This window comes from Pleurodeles waltl, chromosome 6, assembly GCF_031143425.1.
Source record: "Pleurodeles waltl isolate 20211129_DDA chromosome 6, aPleWal1.hap1.20221129, whole genome shotgun sequence".
In the NCBI taxonomy this organism is placed as follows: domain Eukaryota; kingdom Metazoa; phylum Chordata; class Amphibia; order Caudata; family Salamandridae; genus Pleurodeles; species Pleurodeles waltl.
The window spans coordinates 657,440,718-657,457,920 of record NC_090445.1 but is presented as its reverse complement, the minus strand read 5'-3'; the positions used below and the strand labels follow the sequence as shown (position 1 = coordinate 657,457,920).

At 41.8% G+C, this 17,203-nt stretch overlaps 1 protein-coding gene across 1 annotated transcript in view; it reads right to left on the bottom strand.

Moving 5' to 3' along the window:
- Positions 1-17,203, bottom strand: part of CYB5R1 (cytochrome b5 reductase 1) — a 136,185-nt gene that overhangs the window by 14,282 nt on the left and 104,700 nt on the right. Inside the window, exons 6-7 of the mRNA XM_069239014.1 lie at positions 12,325-12,408; positions 9,720-9,805 (exon numbers count right to left, since the gene is read on the bottom strand). Coding sequence (XP_069095115.1) covers positions 9,720-9,805; positions 12,325-12,408 — 170 coding nt within the window. The remainder of the gene's footprint in view (positions 1-9,719; positions 9,806-12,324; positions 12,409-17,203) is intronic.

The following is a 17,203-nucleotide window of genomic DNA, read 5'->3' as shown; positions in this document are numbered from 1 at the left end:
CTCAATTTCTGCCCCAAATCATTTGGGGACCCATGTAGATCTAAGATTGACCTGTTTAAGTTTGTTCGCAAACTCAAGCTATTAAAGTATTTTCATCTACATCCAGTGGAGAGCCCCACACCAAATATGGCCACCTCTCCTTTGAGCAGCTTATCCATTGAAGAGGTACATGATACAGCTTTGATTTTGTCTCTAGCTGAAAGAGATCAGGATCCAGAGACTTTATCAAATATATTACGAAACTTGGATATTGATTCTTATAGAAGTACCCAGAGTGGGTTTAAGAGGAAATCATGTTGGACACCAAGATCTTGGAGTTTAAACTGTTTCGACAGATTTTTTGAGTTGGTCTGCCAAGAATATGACAAATACCTAGCCAAAAATAATTATAGGCATTTTTCTAAGAATCTGAACTCAGAGGAAACAAATGCACTCAGAGTACTCAAACAAGAGAATGCAATCATCATCAGACAAGCAGATAAAGGAGGGATTGTGGTTCTTATGAATAGGAGTGACTATGATAGTGAGGTGTTATCACAACTACAGGATGTAACGTGTTATGAGAAAGTTCAGGGTAACCCAATACCCAACCTAACGTGTGTAATCAATCTCAGATTACGTGCCTGGATGGACAAGGGTCTACTTAATAAGGATGAATATCTCTATTTAAAGGTGGAACAACTTAGATATCCATGCCTGTACACTTTACCCAAGATACACAAGGGGTCTACCTTTTCCACCTGGCAGACCAATTGTGTCCGGTATTTCAGGTCCTACCGAGAAACTTTCAGAATTTGTAGATTGCTTCCTGCAACCAATAGTGTACAATTTACCCTCATTTATAAAGGATACCACACATATCTTGAGCCTATTGAATGGGACCATAATATGCTGCTAGTGACATTGGATGTGGTTTCCCTATATACGTGTATCAATCATGAACTGGGACAAGACGCCGTTAGGTTTTTTCTCAACAGAAGATCAGCCAGTCTTTGGGCGCATACAGTTATGCTAATTGAAATGATTGATATTATTCTCACTAACAATTACTTTCTGTTCAATAATACCTGATTTTTACAGAAGCAAGGTGTGGCCATGGGTTCTAAATTTTCCCCCTCCTATGCAAATCTGTTCATGGGATGGTTTGAACATAAATGGGTTTGGGGTCCTTCATCTGCCCAGTGGCAGTCACATATCTTGTTCTGGGGAAGGTACATAGATGATTATTTTCTAATTTGGACTGGTGGAGAACAAAAACTGTTTGAATTCTGTAGTTTTTTGAACTCTAATAACATGAATGTTAAATTTACTTATCAATATAGTGCAGTAAGCATTGAATTTCTGGACGTGGAGATCTTTGTCGCGGATGGTAAAATCCAGAGCAAACTTTTTCGCAAATCTACGGCGTGCAACGCTATTTTACATACGAGCAGCTCGCATCCTAGACACCAAATTGCTTCCATTCCCTTTGCTGAGTTGGTGAGAGCAAGACGTAACTGTAGCCGGGATGAGGATTTCCGACAACAGGTGGATGATATGGGTAGGAGATTTGTTACACAGGGTTACTCCAAGAAGCTAGTGAAGAGAGCTCAATATAGAGCCTTACGTCTCACCAGAGGGGAGACGTTGAAAACTAAAGAACGCCAAGCGATCTTGGATGTTTCAAGTAAGACAAGGTTCATAACTAGCTACAATGATGCATCACTGATTCTTGATAAATGTATGAGGAAGCATTGGAACATTTTATTACAGGACGAGTCTTTAAGAGACTTACTACCTGTCAGATTCTCAACAACCTATCGGCGAGGTAGAAATTTAAAGAGTATTTTATGTCCCAGTTTGTCTACCAGCTTAACTAAAAAAACATGGCTCTCTACACAACTCATCGGTTTCTACAGATGTGGTTGCTGTGGGGTATGCCGTTGGGCGTGCCATTATATTGGTGAATTCTCAGAGGGGGGCAGAAAATACACTATTAGCACTCTGATTAACTGCAATACCACTTTTGTTGTTTACATTATACGCTGTAGATGTCATAAGATTTATGTGGGAAGCACAATACGCCAACTTAAGACTAGAATTGGGGAGCATGTTCGAGCAATGAACAGTAACGATGTTAGATAACATTTGGTGGCACATATTGTTGATTGTATCTCGCAAACCTCGCATAGAAGTTTTGAATTTTTTGGAATAGAACATATCCCTAAGGATCCAAGGGGTGGAAACCGAGAACTAGCTTTGCGCAAGAAAGAAGCTCTCTGGATCATGAGACTAAAGGCCGTTGAGTTAGGCCTTAATTCCGACAGAGAATTAGAGTTCTTCCTAGGGGACTAACGTATTTATTCAATATCCTTTTACTATATGTTATTGATTGGCTTCTTAGTGTGTACCATGGAAACTTCTTTGTACACAATCAGAGTTTGGGAATTGTGTCATTTGAATGCTTAACAAATGCCTTTGGGTCCTTTTTGTAATCTTTAATAATATGTCATTTTGTTGATTGACAATTTTAATTTGCAACACGAAAATCTCTTTGCATGCGATCATTAATTTGGGGATTATGATTTTTGAAAGCTCAACAATGTCATTGGGTCTCTGTTGTAATTTTTTAGCACTATGTCAAATGGTATGTTACTCCTTTTAACATAGAAAATGTTTTTTCACTGTGTAATCAAGAGCCAAAATTCTCCAATTGGTCATCAATCAAGATACATAGTCTCTATGTATGGATTTGATACCTTAATTATAACTTGTGTCTATTGTAGATATTACTTTTGCCCGACTCCACTACAACAAACCGTTTTTAAAGTATCTAGCCACAAGGTTCCTATGTCAGGATATGAGGGATAAGTTTTTGTTTTTGATTTGCTGGTGTCTCTCTCCCTCAATAATAAGTTATATCATTGGTACTGTTCTGCTTTTCTGTGAAATATATCATATGCTTTATAGAATCACATATTTGGAGGTCTATGCTATATGGGGAGAATTCCGGTTTTTATTTACGATGTACACTTAAATTAATTTGATTGTTTTTGTGAGCTAATGGGTCTCCGTTACTCGTGGAATCCGTCATTAGTAAACATGAAATTATCGGCTAGTCCTACCTTTATTTTGAGTCACTGACGCGTCTTTACACGGCTGTCCCGGAAGTATATGTACTTCCGGGATCTGTTCACAGGCTATGGATAAGACGCGCACTCACGTCGCGGCTATTTTGCACTTTTACTCAATCATAACGCTGATACGGCGATTCTAATATTTATAGGTGAGTTGGGAATGCTGAATTTAATTACTCTCCGTTAGGGCTGTGCACGCTTACTAGCCTGCTACAGTACGCTATTTATGTAGGTATTCGACATTTAAAAGTTTACTCTCCTTTATTTCGTTTTACAGCTTCATTAGAAGACAGATTATAATGATATAGGACGGAAGGTATTTTATTGTTGTTTTTGTGGCATTTTTCTTGATTCCTTGAGATCTGAAATTTATGGCTTACTTAGATTGCACTCAACTTTAATAGGTCACTTGGCCTTTTTCTTTTTCTTTTTTATCCTTTGTGTCAGATGATTTGCATATGGTCCATAACATTAATAATGTTCGACTAAGGTTAAAATTTTGGAGATTGGTGTAAATACAAGGTATTTGCTGAATTTTTTGTCTTCTATTTGAAATTAAAATTCTGGACTATTAGGGTTCTTTTTCATGCTGTCACTGTGGTTTTTCCCTTGGTATAAATTAAACACTTACACTTTGATGGTGGAAGGTATAAGGAGCACTTTAGAAGGATTTGAGTTGTGTGTTGCATGTCTTTGATCACTATTTTTTTGCATGTGATCATCTCAGCCTTTGGCAGAGACTTTGGTGATTTTTTGTGTGTTCCCCTTTCACAATTTGGAAATATCAAAGTTGGAGCATTTTGGTTCTCATGTTTTACTTTGTATTTATAAATTATAGCCCTGAAGAAGTCGTACGGGAATTCGAAAGGAGACTTCCCTTGACGAAACACGTGTTGGCTGCAAATGGCTGTAGGCTGAAAATAAGCTTGAAATGGGCTGGATTTGTATCATTAAGCCACATTAATTGTATCACTGTATATATGACAACATTATGGAAAAAATTTCAATCATTATTTGTTTCTAGTTCTTTGCAAATTTTCATTGTGGCTGTATTCAAACTGTCAAGTCATATCGGTATTATTACGGTCAGATTTTTGATAAATATATAAATCAAAACTATATTGTACGTGGACTGTTGTATCTTCAACAAACTGTGGGTTGATATTCCTGTTGAATGAGAGAGTTGCCACACATTTCTGTTCTTATTCTGTCGGGTTTTATGACCTTAGGGATTGGGTGTTTCCCTGGTGTTGGCACCTCTCATTCTTTAACTCTTTACTGCTTAATAGGGGATCCTGAGCGCCCACTTTAACCCCAATTTAACACCCCTTTATTTAAGATCCAGCACGGAGATGGTTAGTTCCTCTGTATAATCGGCTGCCCTAAATCTTGCTTCGGCTGATTTACATTATTTAAAAAGAATGACTTCAGCTGCATGAGCACCACTTCTTTTAGCAAATCAGTATGATGTGGGCAATTTGAAACCATTCTGTAAATTTCCATGTCAGTTATCTCCTGTGATTTTTCAGTGTTTCTTTCATTTACCCTAGGACCTTACCTGACAAAATAAACTCATTAATGATTGTTCTGAGTGAAATCCTCACACAAAAGCTAATCCTTTGCAGCTTCTGGCTGAGAGGCTGCCATTGATCCAGAAGGAACCATCACCTACCGGCTTCAGAAATTCTTCTTATGAAAGTGGTGTGAAGGATTCAAATACATACACTTAGATTTGAGTCTCTGAACTCCCCTTTACTTCTGAGGGATTGAGTCCTACCAGCGACTCAGAGGGGCAGTTACAGATACAACTATATCATTGCATAACGTACCATGTATGGATTAAATATTTGCGAGAATCGTGATCAAAGTTAGTGACAGTGATGATATTAACCGAGAAAAAAACATTAATTCATCTATTATTCTCTGGATTTTTCATAGACCACTAGTTTGTTATTGACTCACTCCATTTTCAACCGTACAGTTTATAAACATGTCCATCGTATGCTTCCTCTAGTTTCCCAACTAAATAATGAATTAGAAAATTTAGGAAAATGTACAAATGTATGGGATATGCTCTTTACTGATGTATAAAATGGTCTTATAGAGACCAGCAGTTTAATATAATAGTTCTATGTGCTCATGTGTCCATGTAGAACACTAAATAGCTTATCTTGCAAGATAATTCTGCTAGAAACGAAATACCAAATATCTCTCAAAAAGTTTAACTTTAAAATGAAATTGTGGGGCTGTTTTTTGCTTTTGAATTTTGAAACTGAAATCAGCTACTTGCTTGTACCTATCAGCGACAATACAGTTCCTTATAATGCTATCAAATTGATAAATTTAGGCTCCAGACTAACATAGGCAGAGATTTTAATTAAATCAAGTGATGATTTAATATGTGTGCTATAAAGCCAAATACATATTCCAAATTGCTTTTATTATTCACATGGGATGTTACCTTACCAAACTATTACCTATAATTTTACTAGCATATTTGTATGGTTTTAGAACTAACAGAACTAACAATGATGTTCTAGTAAAAATATTTTCTATTGCTATATTTATATGGTCTACATTCATGCAATTATGTTAAGGGTTTTGCCTATAATCCAACCGCGAACAAAGTTTTCTTTATTCTTTTGTTTTCTTTTTTGTGATGTCACCATTAGCCACAGAGCAGCAACTACACTTTGATGCTAGTCCAGTGGTTCGTTTGTAACATGGATCAACAGCCCTGAAAAAGTGTTTTGTTTTTTAATCCTCAAAACATGTGCTGGCTTAAAGAGAAGACAATAGTTTGACACTCATTCATTGCTCTCACTACTGGTTGTGAAACATTTTAAATTTGAGAGTGGTGTATGGGTCATTTATGAATCCTTGAAATGTATTATTGTACTCAGACTTTGGTGTTGTACTTAAAACTGTGGGTTCATATTTTTGCTGATGTGTGGCTCTCCATCACAGTTTATTTTGCTTGGAACGTGTAGGAAGCTGGCTCTCAATATGGTGCACTAAAAAGAAGTACACTGTGCAGAGAGTCCAGTTGATCCTCAATTGGTTTGCAGAGGCAAAAGTAGATAGGACTAATGCTCTATTTTGTGGTAGTGTGGCCGAGCAGTTAGGCTTATCAGAGGGTAGAGGTAGCATTTATTGTACTCACAGAGGCAATAAATGAGACACACACTCAAAGAATAAATCCGAGACCAAATTAGGAAAATAATACTTCTTTTTATATGTTTCAAACCAAAGAACTTCGTAAAAGGGTAAGTCCTTTTTCAAGCATAAATACTTTTTAGATTAAAAAAATCAACAGTGCAATTCTCAGAGTTCCCGAGTGTTAACCTATTGAGTAAAACAAAGTTCAGCAAACACAGGGTTAACAATGACTTACGAGGCCAGTCTCAAGGAGTTAAGGTTAAGTACTTGGGACTGATCAGAACCAGACTAGCAAGTCACTTCGGGCAGCACTGGGGCGGCTGGGAGCAGTAAGGCTTTGGGTGCCCAAAGGTTTTCCAATGGGAGTTGGTCCTCAGGACAAACAGTCTGCAGGCTCTGGCTAGGAAACCAGTCGGGGACAACAAGCAGGTAGGTTGTGGACTTTGGGTGCTAGGAACCTTTTCTCCGGGGCCCAGGGGTGACCTGGCATTAGGCACTGAGTTTCTTCATCTGGGAGTTCTCATGGGTAGGGGGTCCTGCGTGTTGAGGCTGCATGTGTTGTTGGGGAGTCCAGTAGGGGTGTACTCGAGCTCAGGGGAGCCAGGGGACGTTTTTGGCATCGGTAACCCACCTCAGATTCTGTCAGGGGCGAAGGGTGCAGTGGTTGCTGGAGGTGACGGGTTTTCTCCCACCACAAGGCCACGGGAGAGGGGGCCTGTGTGCAGAGGCTGCAGGCAACTAGGGGGAGCTCAAGAGGGGTGAAACCTAAGTGGACTCAGACTCTGGACAACTGGGGAGTCTTGCTACAACTGCTGTTTGGCTTCACCTTGGGTCGTGGACGTTGGGTACAGAGTTCACTTTGGGTGTTAGGTCTTTGCTGTTCCGGGGGGCTACAGACTGCAGGTGCGAATCTTTTTTGTCCTTTGCTTCTTAGGTCATCAGGATCTTAGTTATTGGGTTCAGGGGTGCCACCTAAATACTCAATTTAGTAGATTATAGGGAATGCCAGGCGGCAGCTAATGGACTGCCACCTTTAGGGTGACTACACCCTTTCTATGACCACTTCCGGTGGGAAGTGGACACTACCCTAGTGGCCTAATTCCTTCCAAACAAGATGGAGGAATTTGAAAAGTGGTGCCCACTTCAGCTCGTCCACCTTAGGGGTGAGACTGGCATGAAGTGGGCACACCTCCCATTCTGCCTAATTTTTCCGCCCGTGCTGCTGCCAAAAGTGGGGTCAGGACAGGTGGGTCAGTTATCTCCACCATCTGGAGAAGCCTGGGTCACATTACAAAGGTGGCCAGGCCTTTGAAGCTTCCCGCACTAGAATGTCCATCCTGCCTGGGTGAGTTGATAACATCCCTGCCCAGTGCCGGCTTTTGTCTCTGGCCCTTAAGAGCGCTGGCTCTCACCTTGGAGGGTCAGAAACACATATTGTGCATGAACTAGTCAGCCAACCCACTTGTAGCTGGTAGGTTTTTAGGAGGCACCTCTAAGGTGCCTTCTGGGTGCAGTTATTAATAAATCCCTCACTGGCATCAGTGATGTTTTACTACTTTGAGATGTTTGATACTAAACATCTCTATATTTAGAGAAGGCATCATGTAGCTGGGAAACTCGTAGTGACCAGTATCCTGCAAATGCATTTAAAATTACTTCCCTGTTACTTTCTATGTCTGAGAATCGACAAAGACATAGCAGGGGCATAGCTGTCTGTGCAGATATGGCCTCACATGTAACATAATGCACCCTACCTTAGAGCTGTAAGTCTTGCTAGAAGAGTGACTTACATATACTGCATGCAGTGTTTAGGGCACATGGCACCTAGGCTGTGTGCCATGTTGTGTTTTCACTTTTCTTTGCATCAAGAACCGCAGCCTGCAATGGCAGCCTGTCATGTGCTTGGTGAGGGGTCCCTTTGGGTGGCACTATTCGTGCTGCAGCCCTTAGGGACTCTCCTTAGTACCCCAGGCCCTAGGTACCAGGGGTACCATTTATTAGGAACTTACAGTGGGTGCTAACGTTTTTACCAACTGGGAAAAATGGCTGTGTGGTTTTGGGGTATAGAGATCTGGCACTGGGGGCCTTGTTGGCAGGAACCCAGTGGTCTTTCAGTCGAAATTACATTAGAAACCAGGCAAAAAGTGTTGGGTAGGGGGTGACCGTGTCAAAAGAGGCACCTTCATACAGAATGGGAGCACATTCCTCGCAGAGACTGAGATTCTGGATTGCCCACAAAATATCCATCAATATTCAGCAATGACACCACACACTTCTGGAAACCCATTTGTAAAAGAACCTTCTGTGTCTACTAGGTGATTTTGGGGCTGTACATGAAACTAATAAATACTTCTTCAGAAGCATGGTTGGCTGGTTGTCTTGCAAACACAACATTGCTTTCACAACCATAGTTCTAAGATAAGGAGCTTTGCTGGGAAGAAGAGGGCATAAAGGCTATCCAGTTTTCGAAGGTATTGTTTCACTGCCAAGAACGTTTCTCTTTGTCGTTGGGCTACTGCTGTATAGTTGGGGAAAATGTTGACCTTCGCTCCCTCCACCGTCCTTGAACCGTGTGGCTGTGCCATTTGTAGTATGGCATCCCTGTCCAAAAGGTTCAGCAGCCTAGGTACCATGCCCCGAGGTGGGGCCCCAGGGGCCCATGGTTGTCCAGGGACCCTGTGTGCCTGTTCCACTGTAAACCAGTTTGAGGTTTTTAACTTCAGGACCATTGATGAGAGCAATTACTCCAAAGAGAGTTTGCCACTTCCTCTTTCGTCTCCCTCCAGGATCCCAACCAGATGGATATTGTTATGGTGGGATGGGCCTTCGTCATCTTTCAGCTAGTCCCCCAGAGTGGCTACCTCCCTCCCCAACTCCTGCAGATGGGCAGTATTCTCAATCACCAATGGGCAGACCGGAGCCAGAGTATTTTCTGCACCCGATACTCTGTTCGCCAGATTCTTATGATAGGCCCATAATAGGTTTACCTCTTTGAGATACTGAGGCAATTTTTTGTTCCATGGCCATCTTGGTCTCCTTTACTGCAGTCAACATGGTTGTTGCATGTGTTTCCAAGGCCTTGTCTGTAGGGGGCATTTGCCCATTGGCCCCATTATCTGTGCATGTGGTGCCTTCTGCCATTGTTCTGAAAGTTTTGGGGGAGACCCTGGTGTTTCCCTCTCGTATTTGGCCCATGTGCGCACGGGCTCTGCTTCACCAAGAGTCTGAATTCAATGTAAATTATTACAAAACTTTTCCTTGCAAATCATGAAATACATAACTTCAACTTTTCAAAGAGGACCCTCTTGTGAATCCCTTCGCAATACATCACACTCCCTAGAAAGCAGACGTTAAAATGACCCATTCTCAGATAGTGTCATAAGTTACAGAACCGCAAGGTAATGTTCATTCGTTAATTAACCTTTTTCCCCCCAAAGCACTAACCTGATTGGCAAACAGCAAAGAACAGCTAGTAGTGTCACTTGGGTCCTTCAATATAGCTCGAATGAGCTGTAGCATTGGTGTTATTCCTACACAGAAACAAAACTAGACATTAGTATAGCAGATTAACTTGAAGAACAAAACCATGCCCTGACGAGCTCCCTTACTGCAAAATATGACACTTACCTTCCAGTTTCTTTTGATGCTGGACTCCTCACCATATTAAACAAATCACCATGTACCATGCAATGCCATTTTTTAATAAAATAGACTTTGTGTACAACAAGACCGAGCAGGAAAGATGGTATGGGCCTTCTATCAGTTCACACCTCCTCTAGACACTATGGGCTATGAACAATGCTTCTTTCAAGTGCCCATTAAAATATATATCCTGTGCATGTGTAAAGTGTGCATGACTTACAAAAACTAAAAAATACAAGATGGCCCTGGAGTAAACAATTCTGCTCTTGAATAAGTTGCACTGTGTGCATGTAACTTAATGGGCGTCTGTAAATTACACTGCGTGACTAGAACCTACATATGTGCAACCTACATACAAGACATAGTAAAACAAAAAGAGGACGACAAGAGTTGTAAATGCATAATTACCTCATTTGCATATGGAAAAGGGAATGGCCATGTATCAGCAAAGCACATGTTATTATACTCCCCAAAGAAGGAATGTATGGTTTACAAAAAAAGCAAATAAGTAAGTCTTCTTTAACTTAGCATTAAATTACTCCTATTCCAACGAAGAGTAAGCTAGGACGTTTACGTAAGGATCTTGAAAGAATCTTTTCCTCACCAAATCAGGACACTTATTACTATGCACTTTTGTAAGCGAAGGTGTGAAGCCAAGGGCATTTGCCTATGCACGGGTATATAATGCTGTAAGCATTATATACTGTGCATAATTTAGGCACTGCATTGGACAGATATTGAAATGTATGTGACTTACAAAAATACGACCAATCTGCAACCAGTTATACTAAGAACTAGGCACTGGTAACATTGTGGACCTAAAATAAAACCTTTGCAAAGCAGCCAATGACTGATTATGTATTTGAGAGATAGAGTGATAGAGTAAGAGGAAAATGCACATATTGGACTATATCATATCTTAGGCAGACTGCAGTGTTTTCCAACTACTGGTTCAAGCTTGAACATACCACTTTGAACATCAGGTCTCATAATTTAGAAAATGTGTAATTCGTATAACGACCTCCAGCCTTGTGATTACTCAGATCATTGGAGCCCCTTAATAGAATTTGAGGGCCATAACATACAGTTTCCCATTATCTTTCTTATACTCTATTAGCAAGATTTAATAACACCTAAAAGCAGCATGGGATCCTCTGAGTATTAATCAAAGAGTACACGGACACATTTGATTTCAATACATTGGGGAAAAATTCTGAAACAAAGTCTAGCACTGTTCAGCAAAGTTCGGAAAAGTGCAGGGGGTTCGCTCTCGTTCGGTCAAATATGGTGTAAATTGGTCACAAGCATTTTGGAACCTTATTGGTTCTAATCCGAGTCGGATGAAAGAAAGAAAAGCCCTTCAGCTTCCTCTCAGCTTCACCAAACTGAGTGGGGTAAACAAAAACCCAGCTTATCTACACCAGTCTTTGAAATAGAGTATTCGAAGTGGATCAGCGCCCTCAACCTTCATCTCGCACACAGTCCTGATTGCTTCTATGGTCACCATACGTCCAAGTGAATGTCTCTAGTGGCAAGAAACTGGATCTGGTAAACATGCACTTTATTAAAGAACATCAGATCAAGAGCTGTGTTCAGAACATTCAGGCAGTTTTGTCATAACCTCTTCACTAGATGTCTGACCCCGTGCTTAGATTGTAAAATAATAAGTGCCATTGCCCTCCCAGGAGGCCACTGCAGATTGCACCACCCATTGCCCCTGCCATCACTGCCAGTGACAGTGCCAACACAACTACTAACACCACACTCCTACAAGGACGACAATTCAGACTATTCCAGGCCACTCAAGGTTAAAGAATAGTGTGTGCAGCACATATTATTAATTTTTAATGCATACTGAATTATTAAACACCTGCTGCTGAGCTCATCTCAAAATTAGACAAACAGCAGCACCATGTGGCAGACTGTCTTAAGAGCCAGTGTTGACAATTAAGTGCCGAGCACCGGAAACCACCGGCTCAAATTAAGCACTGACTTTGCTTAAGGTTCAAATAAGGGAGTCCGAGTTAACAATAAGAAAATACTACTCCTGGTTCATACATTCCTTAACATTACAAATTGCTACTCTCCATCCTGAGGTAGCCACCAGCCCTCAAATATATTCTCGCCAGATTCCAACATCTGGAGTTCCGAGTGGAGTATGGCGGAGGAGAATCAAGTGGACAGTTAGAAGGTTTTAAAAAAGGAGAATGCAATATTAATCCTCAGGCTTCAAATATTTCAGCACATTTTCCAGGCAAGCTACAAGGTTGCTACAAGCGAGCAACTCTTTCCTTTCTTCATGTTAGGAAATTCATGTTAAGATGGAATTTTACTTAGACTAGTCTCCAGCCAGCAATGCCATTACAATAATTGCCCATTAGGTTCACTGTGCGGATTATACACATACCTGTTCCTCCAGCAATCATTCCTATGCTACTGGCCAATTTCACCTCCGGTGCAGATTTCTTGTCCGGCTGGATGGAGAATTTGCCTGCAGTGAAAAACAGATATTGTCAGATAAAATTGGTCTTTAAAAGAATCAGATAGCTAGCCGACACGCCTTGTTCTGCCTCAGCTTGAGGTCCTCTTGGAGTCCAAAACAAGCCGAATCAGCCCCTGCTGTCTGTGCGCCGCCTGCATCTTGCTGCCACGCCTGTCCTGTGTGTTCTCCAGCTGAAAAAGCAAAGCCAAATTCTTTAGCCATGCTGCAGAGAACTGGAGATGCTGTGCAGCATGGCTAAATACCCTTGGCAAAGCCAATAGGTCCCAAAGATGAAATCTACTGACTTTGCCAGTGCTTGTTTTTAGTATGCTGGGAAAACCATTTATTAAATGCCAGCGCCAGGGGTTTAGTGCTCGAGGAGCAGATCTCAAGAGATTCTTAGTTTGGAGCCTCACAATCCGGAATATCAATAGTTACCAGTGTTTTGCCACAGAAGGCTGGTGCTATTTCCTCCCCAGTGCACATTTCGCAAGGCTTTACCCGCCGCAATGTGCGCGGGGACAGAGAAAAGTAAACACTTTCATTACGCACTGGAAATGAATCACAATGTGGCCCGTTATAAAGTCCTTACATGGATGAAATTTTAAAATTCCTTTCATGTGAGCGTTCCTCGGGCCTTAGCTGAAAAGCGCCATGTTTATGGTCTGCTGTTTATTTAGTGAACTGCTTCTGCCCAGGATAGCAGAAATCCATCTAACAGTTGCCACACATTTTAAAAACCGACAGACAACCGCTTTTACAAGTAACTTATATTAAGATGCTTAGAATGTGCTCGCCACAAATTATTGCATGCTCTGATGTTTCTTTAATTTTAGCATGTATTCTGCAGCCTGTTCCCCAGAGGCCGCCACTGCTTCCATGAAGGGCAACATACACCAAGCACCCAAGGTGAAGGAGATGGACAGGCTAACCATGTACTGTGCGGAACTAAACTACTCTGTCGCTGTAATACATAAACAAGCATTGGCAAAGCCAATAGCTTTTGCCCTTTTGCCTATGCAAGAGCTATTGGCTTTGGCAATGAGTTTTAAACATATTGTACACCAGCGTGGCTGCAGTTCAGCATGGCTTAAAAGTTAATGGCGTAGAGGAGAGTGGCGAGGAGTGTCACAGAGTGGTCTGGTGCAGAGTGTTGTAGGGTGGAGTGGAGTGGCACGAAGTGGAGTCACGTAGAGTGGCATACGGCAGAGTAGAGAGGACTAGTGTAGTGTGCATTGGCATAGTGTGTTGCAGAGTATAGTGGCATAGAGTGCTCTGGTGTAGAATGATTTAGAGTGGTGCAGAGTAGCGTAAGATGCTGTACAGTGCAGTGAAGTAGATTGGGGTGACAGAGCATAGAGCGCAGTAGTGCAGAGTAGAGTGACATACAGTGCAGAGTTGAGTGTCGTAGAGTGCAGTGGGGTAGAGTGGCGTAGACTGCAGTTGCGTAGAGTAGAATGGCATTGAGTACAGTGGTGCAGAGTAGACTGATGTAGAGCACAGTGATGCGAAGTAGAGTTCAGCAGGCCTGTAGCCAGGGGTAGATGTTTTTGGGGGGGCCTGGCACCAAGGATAACTATAGCAATATGTAGTGGTCTTTGGGTGGACATGGATACGACTCTCCCTACAACAGCTTTTAAAAAAACACACAATATACAAAGATTTTTAAGAATGCAATACATTTTCTACTTTTTCTGTATTTTCTAAAGTATTCTACCTTGACAGCTATATGTGATAAGTAATAGGAGATGATGCCCTTACAGGCATAGTGAGAGCCATTCAGGAAATGTGTGTCAAATTTCTGAAGCCACTTATTTACAATACAATTAAAAACTGAATAGAATAAGAATGCAAGTATACATGGGGTTGTGTATTTTCCAACCAGTCACCTTTGGGGAAGTATGTAGCAAATGCTTCATTTGGAGGCACATTTTAATAACAATTATTGATAATACCTGAATGTGTTTAAAGGCAACAAATAGTCACATGTGAGTACACAGTCACAATACATACAAAATGTGATCTCACGGTCAGTCAGCACTGCACTAACTGTATATGGCACCTGCAGGAGAGAGCTCAATGAAACAGAGAGCAGAACATAAAGGCTATAGGCATTAGTAGTTGGGGGAACATGGGCACAGCTCAGCAAGGAGTGTGACAATGGGCCCACTTCACCACTGAGCATCAGCTGGGCAGGCGAAAAGCCTTCCTCTAGATCATTGGGCCAATTCTTTATTTGTGTGGATGATACAAGGTGGTGGGCACCCAAACTAATTTTCGGGGCCCTGCACTTAATTTTCATTATCAAACGTTTACCAACCAAAGGATGGGTAGGGGTACAGAAGATGGAAGAGAAATAAAGGGAAACAGTGGCAAAAAGGTGCAGCATGGATGAAAGTGCTGTAAACTGTAAAGGTGCATTCTAGGAATGTACATTGGCTGAGAAAGTTCTGGTTAATTTTGGTAGGACTGGGGAATTATTTAATTTGGACGATGATAGCCTGCCTTAATGTTGCAACAATAAAACCCAGTGTGAGGAAATCGTTTTGTTGCATAGTGTGGCTGTGCGACCTCACCGTGTAATAAACCCACCAACATTTCTTGGGTCATGTCAGGCTTTTGCAAACCCTTAACTCAACCTTGGGTAGCTGTGTCTTTGTACAAGGAACAAATGAAAATAATTTAGAAGTAGTAAAACAGTAAGATAAGAAAGAAAAAAAGACAGAAAGGATATCCAGCACCAGTTTATAATAAAAAAGTTCTTATTTTTACGACTTTAGACACCAGAATGAGCAAAATCTACCAGAAGGTTCCAGAGTTATAAGTTAAAAAGTAAATACTCACTGCTTTTCATTCAAATAGCAAACAAGCAATGGCAGCTACCGCATTTAGCTGTTACTTTGAAAACTTTTGTAAAGTTGTACACTACTCCTCTGTCCCACTTTGGGCAACCAACTCTGACAGGCAGAACTTCCCAGGGGCCAATGAGGCTTGGTTGGGCCACTACCTTGTAGTCTCCAGCCCAGTTCTAGCTTCTATGGGCACAACAAACCTCAAATGAGTGGTCCTGATGCAAGATATACAGGACGGTGAAGACGCTGAATAATGCTGAGTGTGCTGATCTGGTGACAGGAGTATTTCTAGGGCTATTCCTCAGTCCACAGTCACAATGGGGTGACATTGGCCATAGGGGTCAATGTCTCTCAAAGGCTGGCTGTAGTCCAGACAAAACCCAGTTCTGGTCTACTGGTCTCCAGTTACAGCAAAACCATTGGTTCCCTTTAGCTGCACTCTGATGACTCTCCCAGGTCCAGCAAACTTGGGTGCAACTTTTGAGGGTCGAGACTCAGTCTCTCAGGCTGCACTTCATCGTTCAGGCAATCTTGGTTACACATTTGCTAATGCAAGCTTCGTCAGATTTTGAGACCCTGTAGCTGTAACAGGAAGTCAGCCAACTGACTCATGGAGTCACACCTTCTTTCTGAGTCCTGGACAACGTTTCCTTGAGCAGAGCACCAAACACAGGTACAGTCCTCTTTTTTCTAGCCCAAGTAGCAGCAGGCACAGTGCAGTATTGGTTCAGCCTCTCTTTGCTGGGGTACAGGGAACAGCAGGACAGACCTTCTTCTGCCCACTCTTCAGTAAAGACAGGAGCCGAGGTATTGGTGCCAAGGGTCCACCTTTATTCCCAGAACTTGCCCTCAGGGGTTGCAGTGAATACTAGCCAGTGGGCTATCCGGTCCCCTCATGCCCGACAATTACTTTCTGCAAAGTGTGGATCTAGTTATCCCAGAAAGCAACATTCTGCCCACTCCCTAGATGGCAAGACCCCTCTTATCAGTGTGTGGAGCTTAGTAGCCCACCCAATGGGAAAACTGGATTCCATCAGTGTGGTAAACAGGTTGTTCTTGATGCCAGCATGTCTCCACCATTTGCCCTTCAACAGCAGCTTCCCCCTTGAAGCTCGCCTTTTGAGCACACACCCTGTTTGGCTGTCCTGCTAGGGAGCAGTAACACCTCTTCCAATAGGAGGCCCTTAGTGAAAGTCATTCACACCTCCCCTCCAGGAGGGCAGAAGGTTGTCTTGTGGCCAGCAACCATAAGTGGTTATGAAATAATTTGGCAACAGAGTGGCAACTTTCTAAGCTGCCTTTTACTTAAAAGTTATATTAAATTTGACTTGATCATCAGGTCATGTTTAATGCAATGATTCTTTTGATATCTCAAAGTACCAACTTTAATAGTTTCATTCAGAAGTTACAACAGGTGAGTGGTCAGCGTGTAACTCCATACTTGCCAATGGGTCTACTAGTCTTTCTACAGTAAAAACAACAATTTGGGATTCTTACTGTAAGAATATGTTAACCACATGTTCCACTTGTTAATACATAACACCCTGTATAGGGCTTGATAGACATGCTTTAAGGTTGACGTATATTAAAAAGGAAGGTCCGGACTTTGTCATTATTTTAAATGGCAAAGTTGAGTTAGAAGTACGAAAACTGCTCTGTCAGCCAACAGTGGCAGGCTAGGAGTCATGCTTTGCTTAGTCATGGTCGTGGTGGCACATTAGGTGCTGCAGTACTCGAGGGACACTTTAATATATAAGTCCAGGGTACCTCTAGTACCATTTACTAGGGACTTATAAGTAAGTTCACCTATGCCAGTTCTGAGTATACCAATCGGACATACATGTTTAAGGGTCAGGGCTCTGGCACTGAGACCTGTTTGGCAGGACTCAGTGCACCTTCAGAGTCAGAAAAACAGCAGCATCAGTTGAAAACATTGAGGGTGTTCATACACA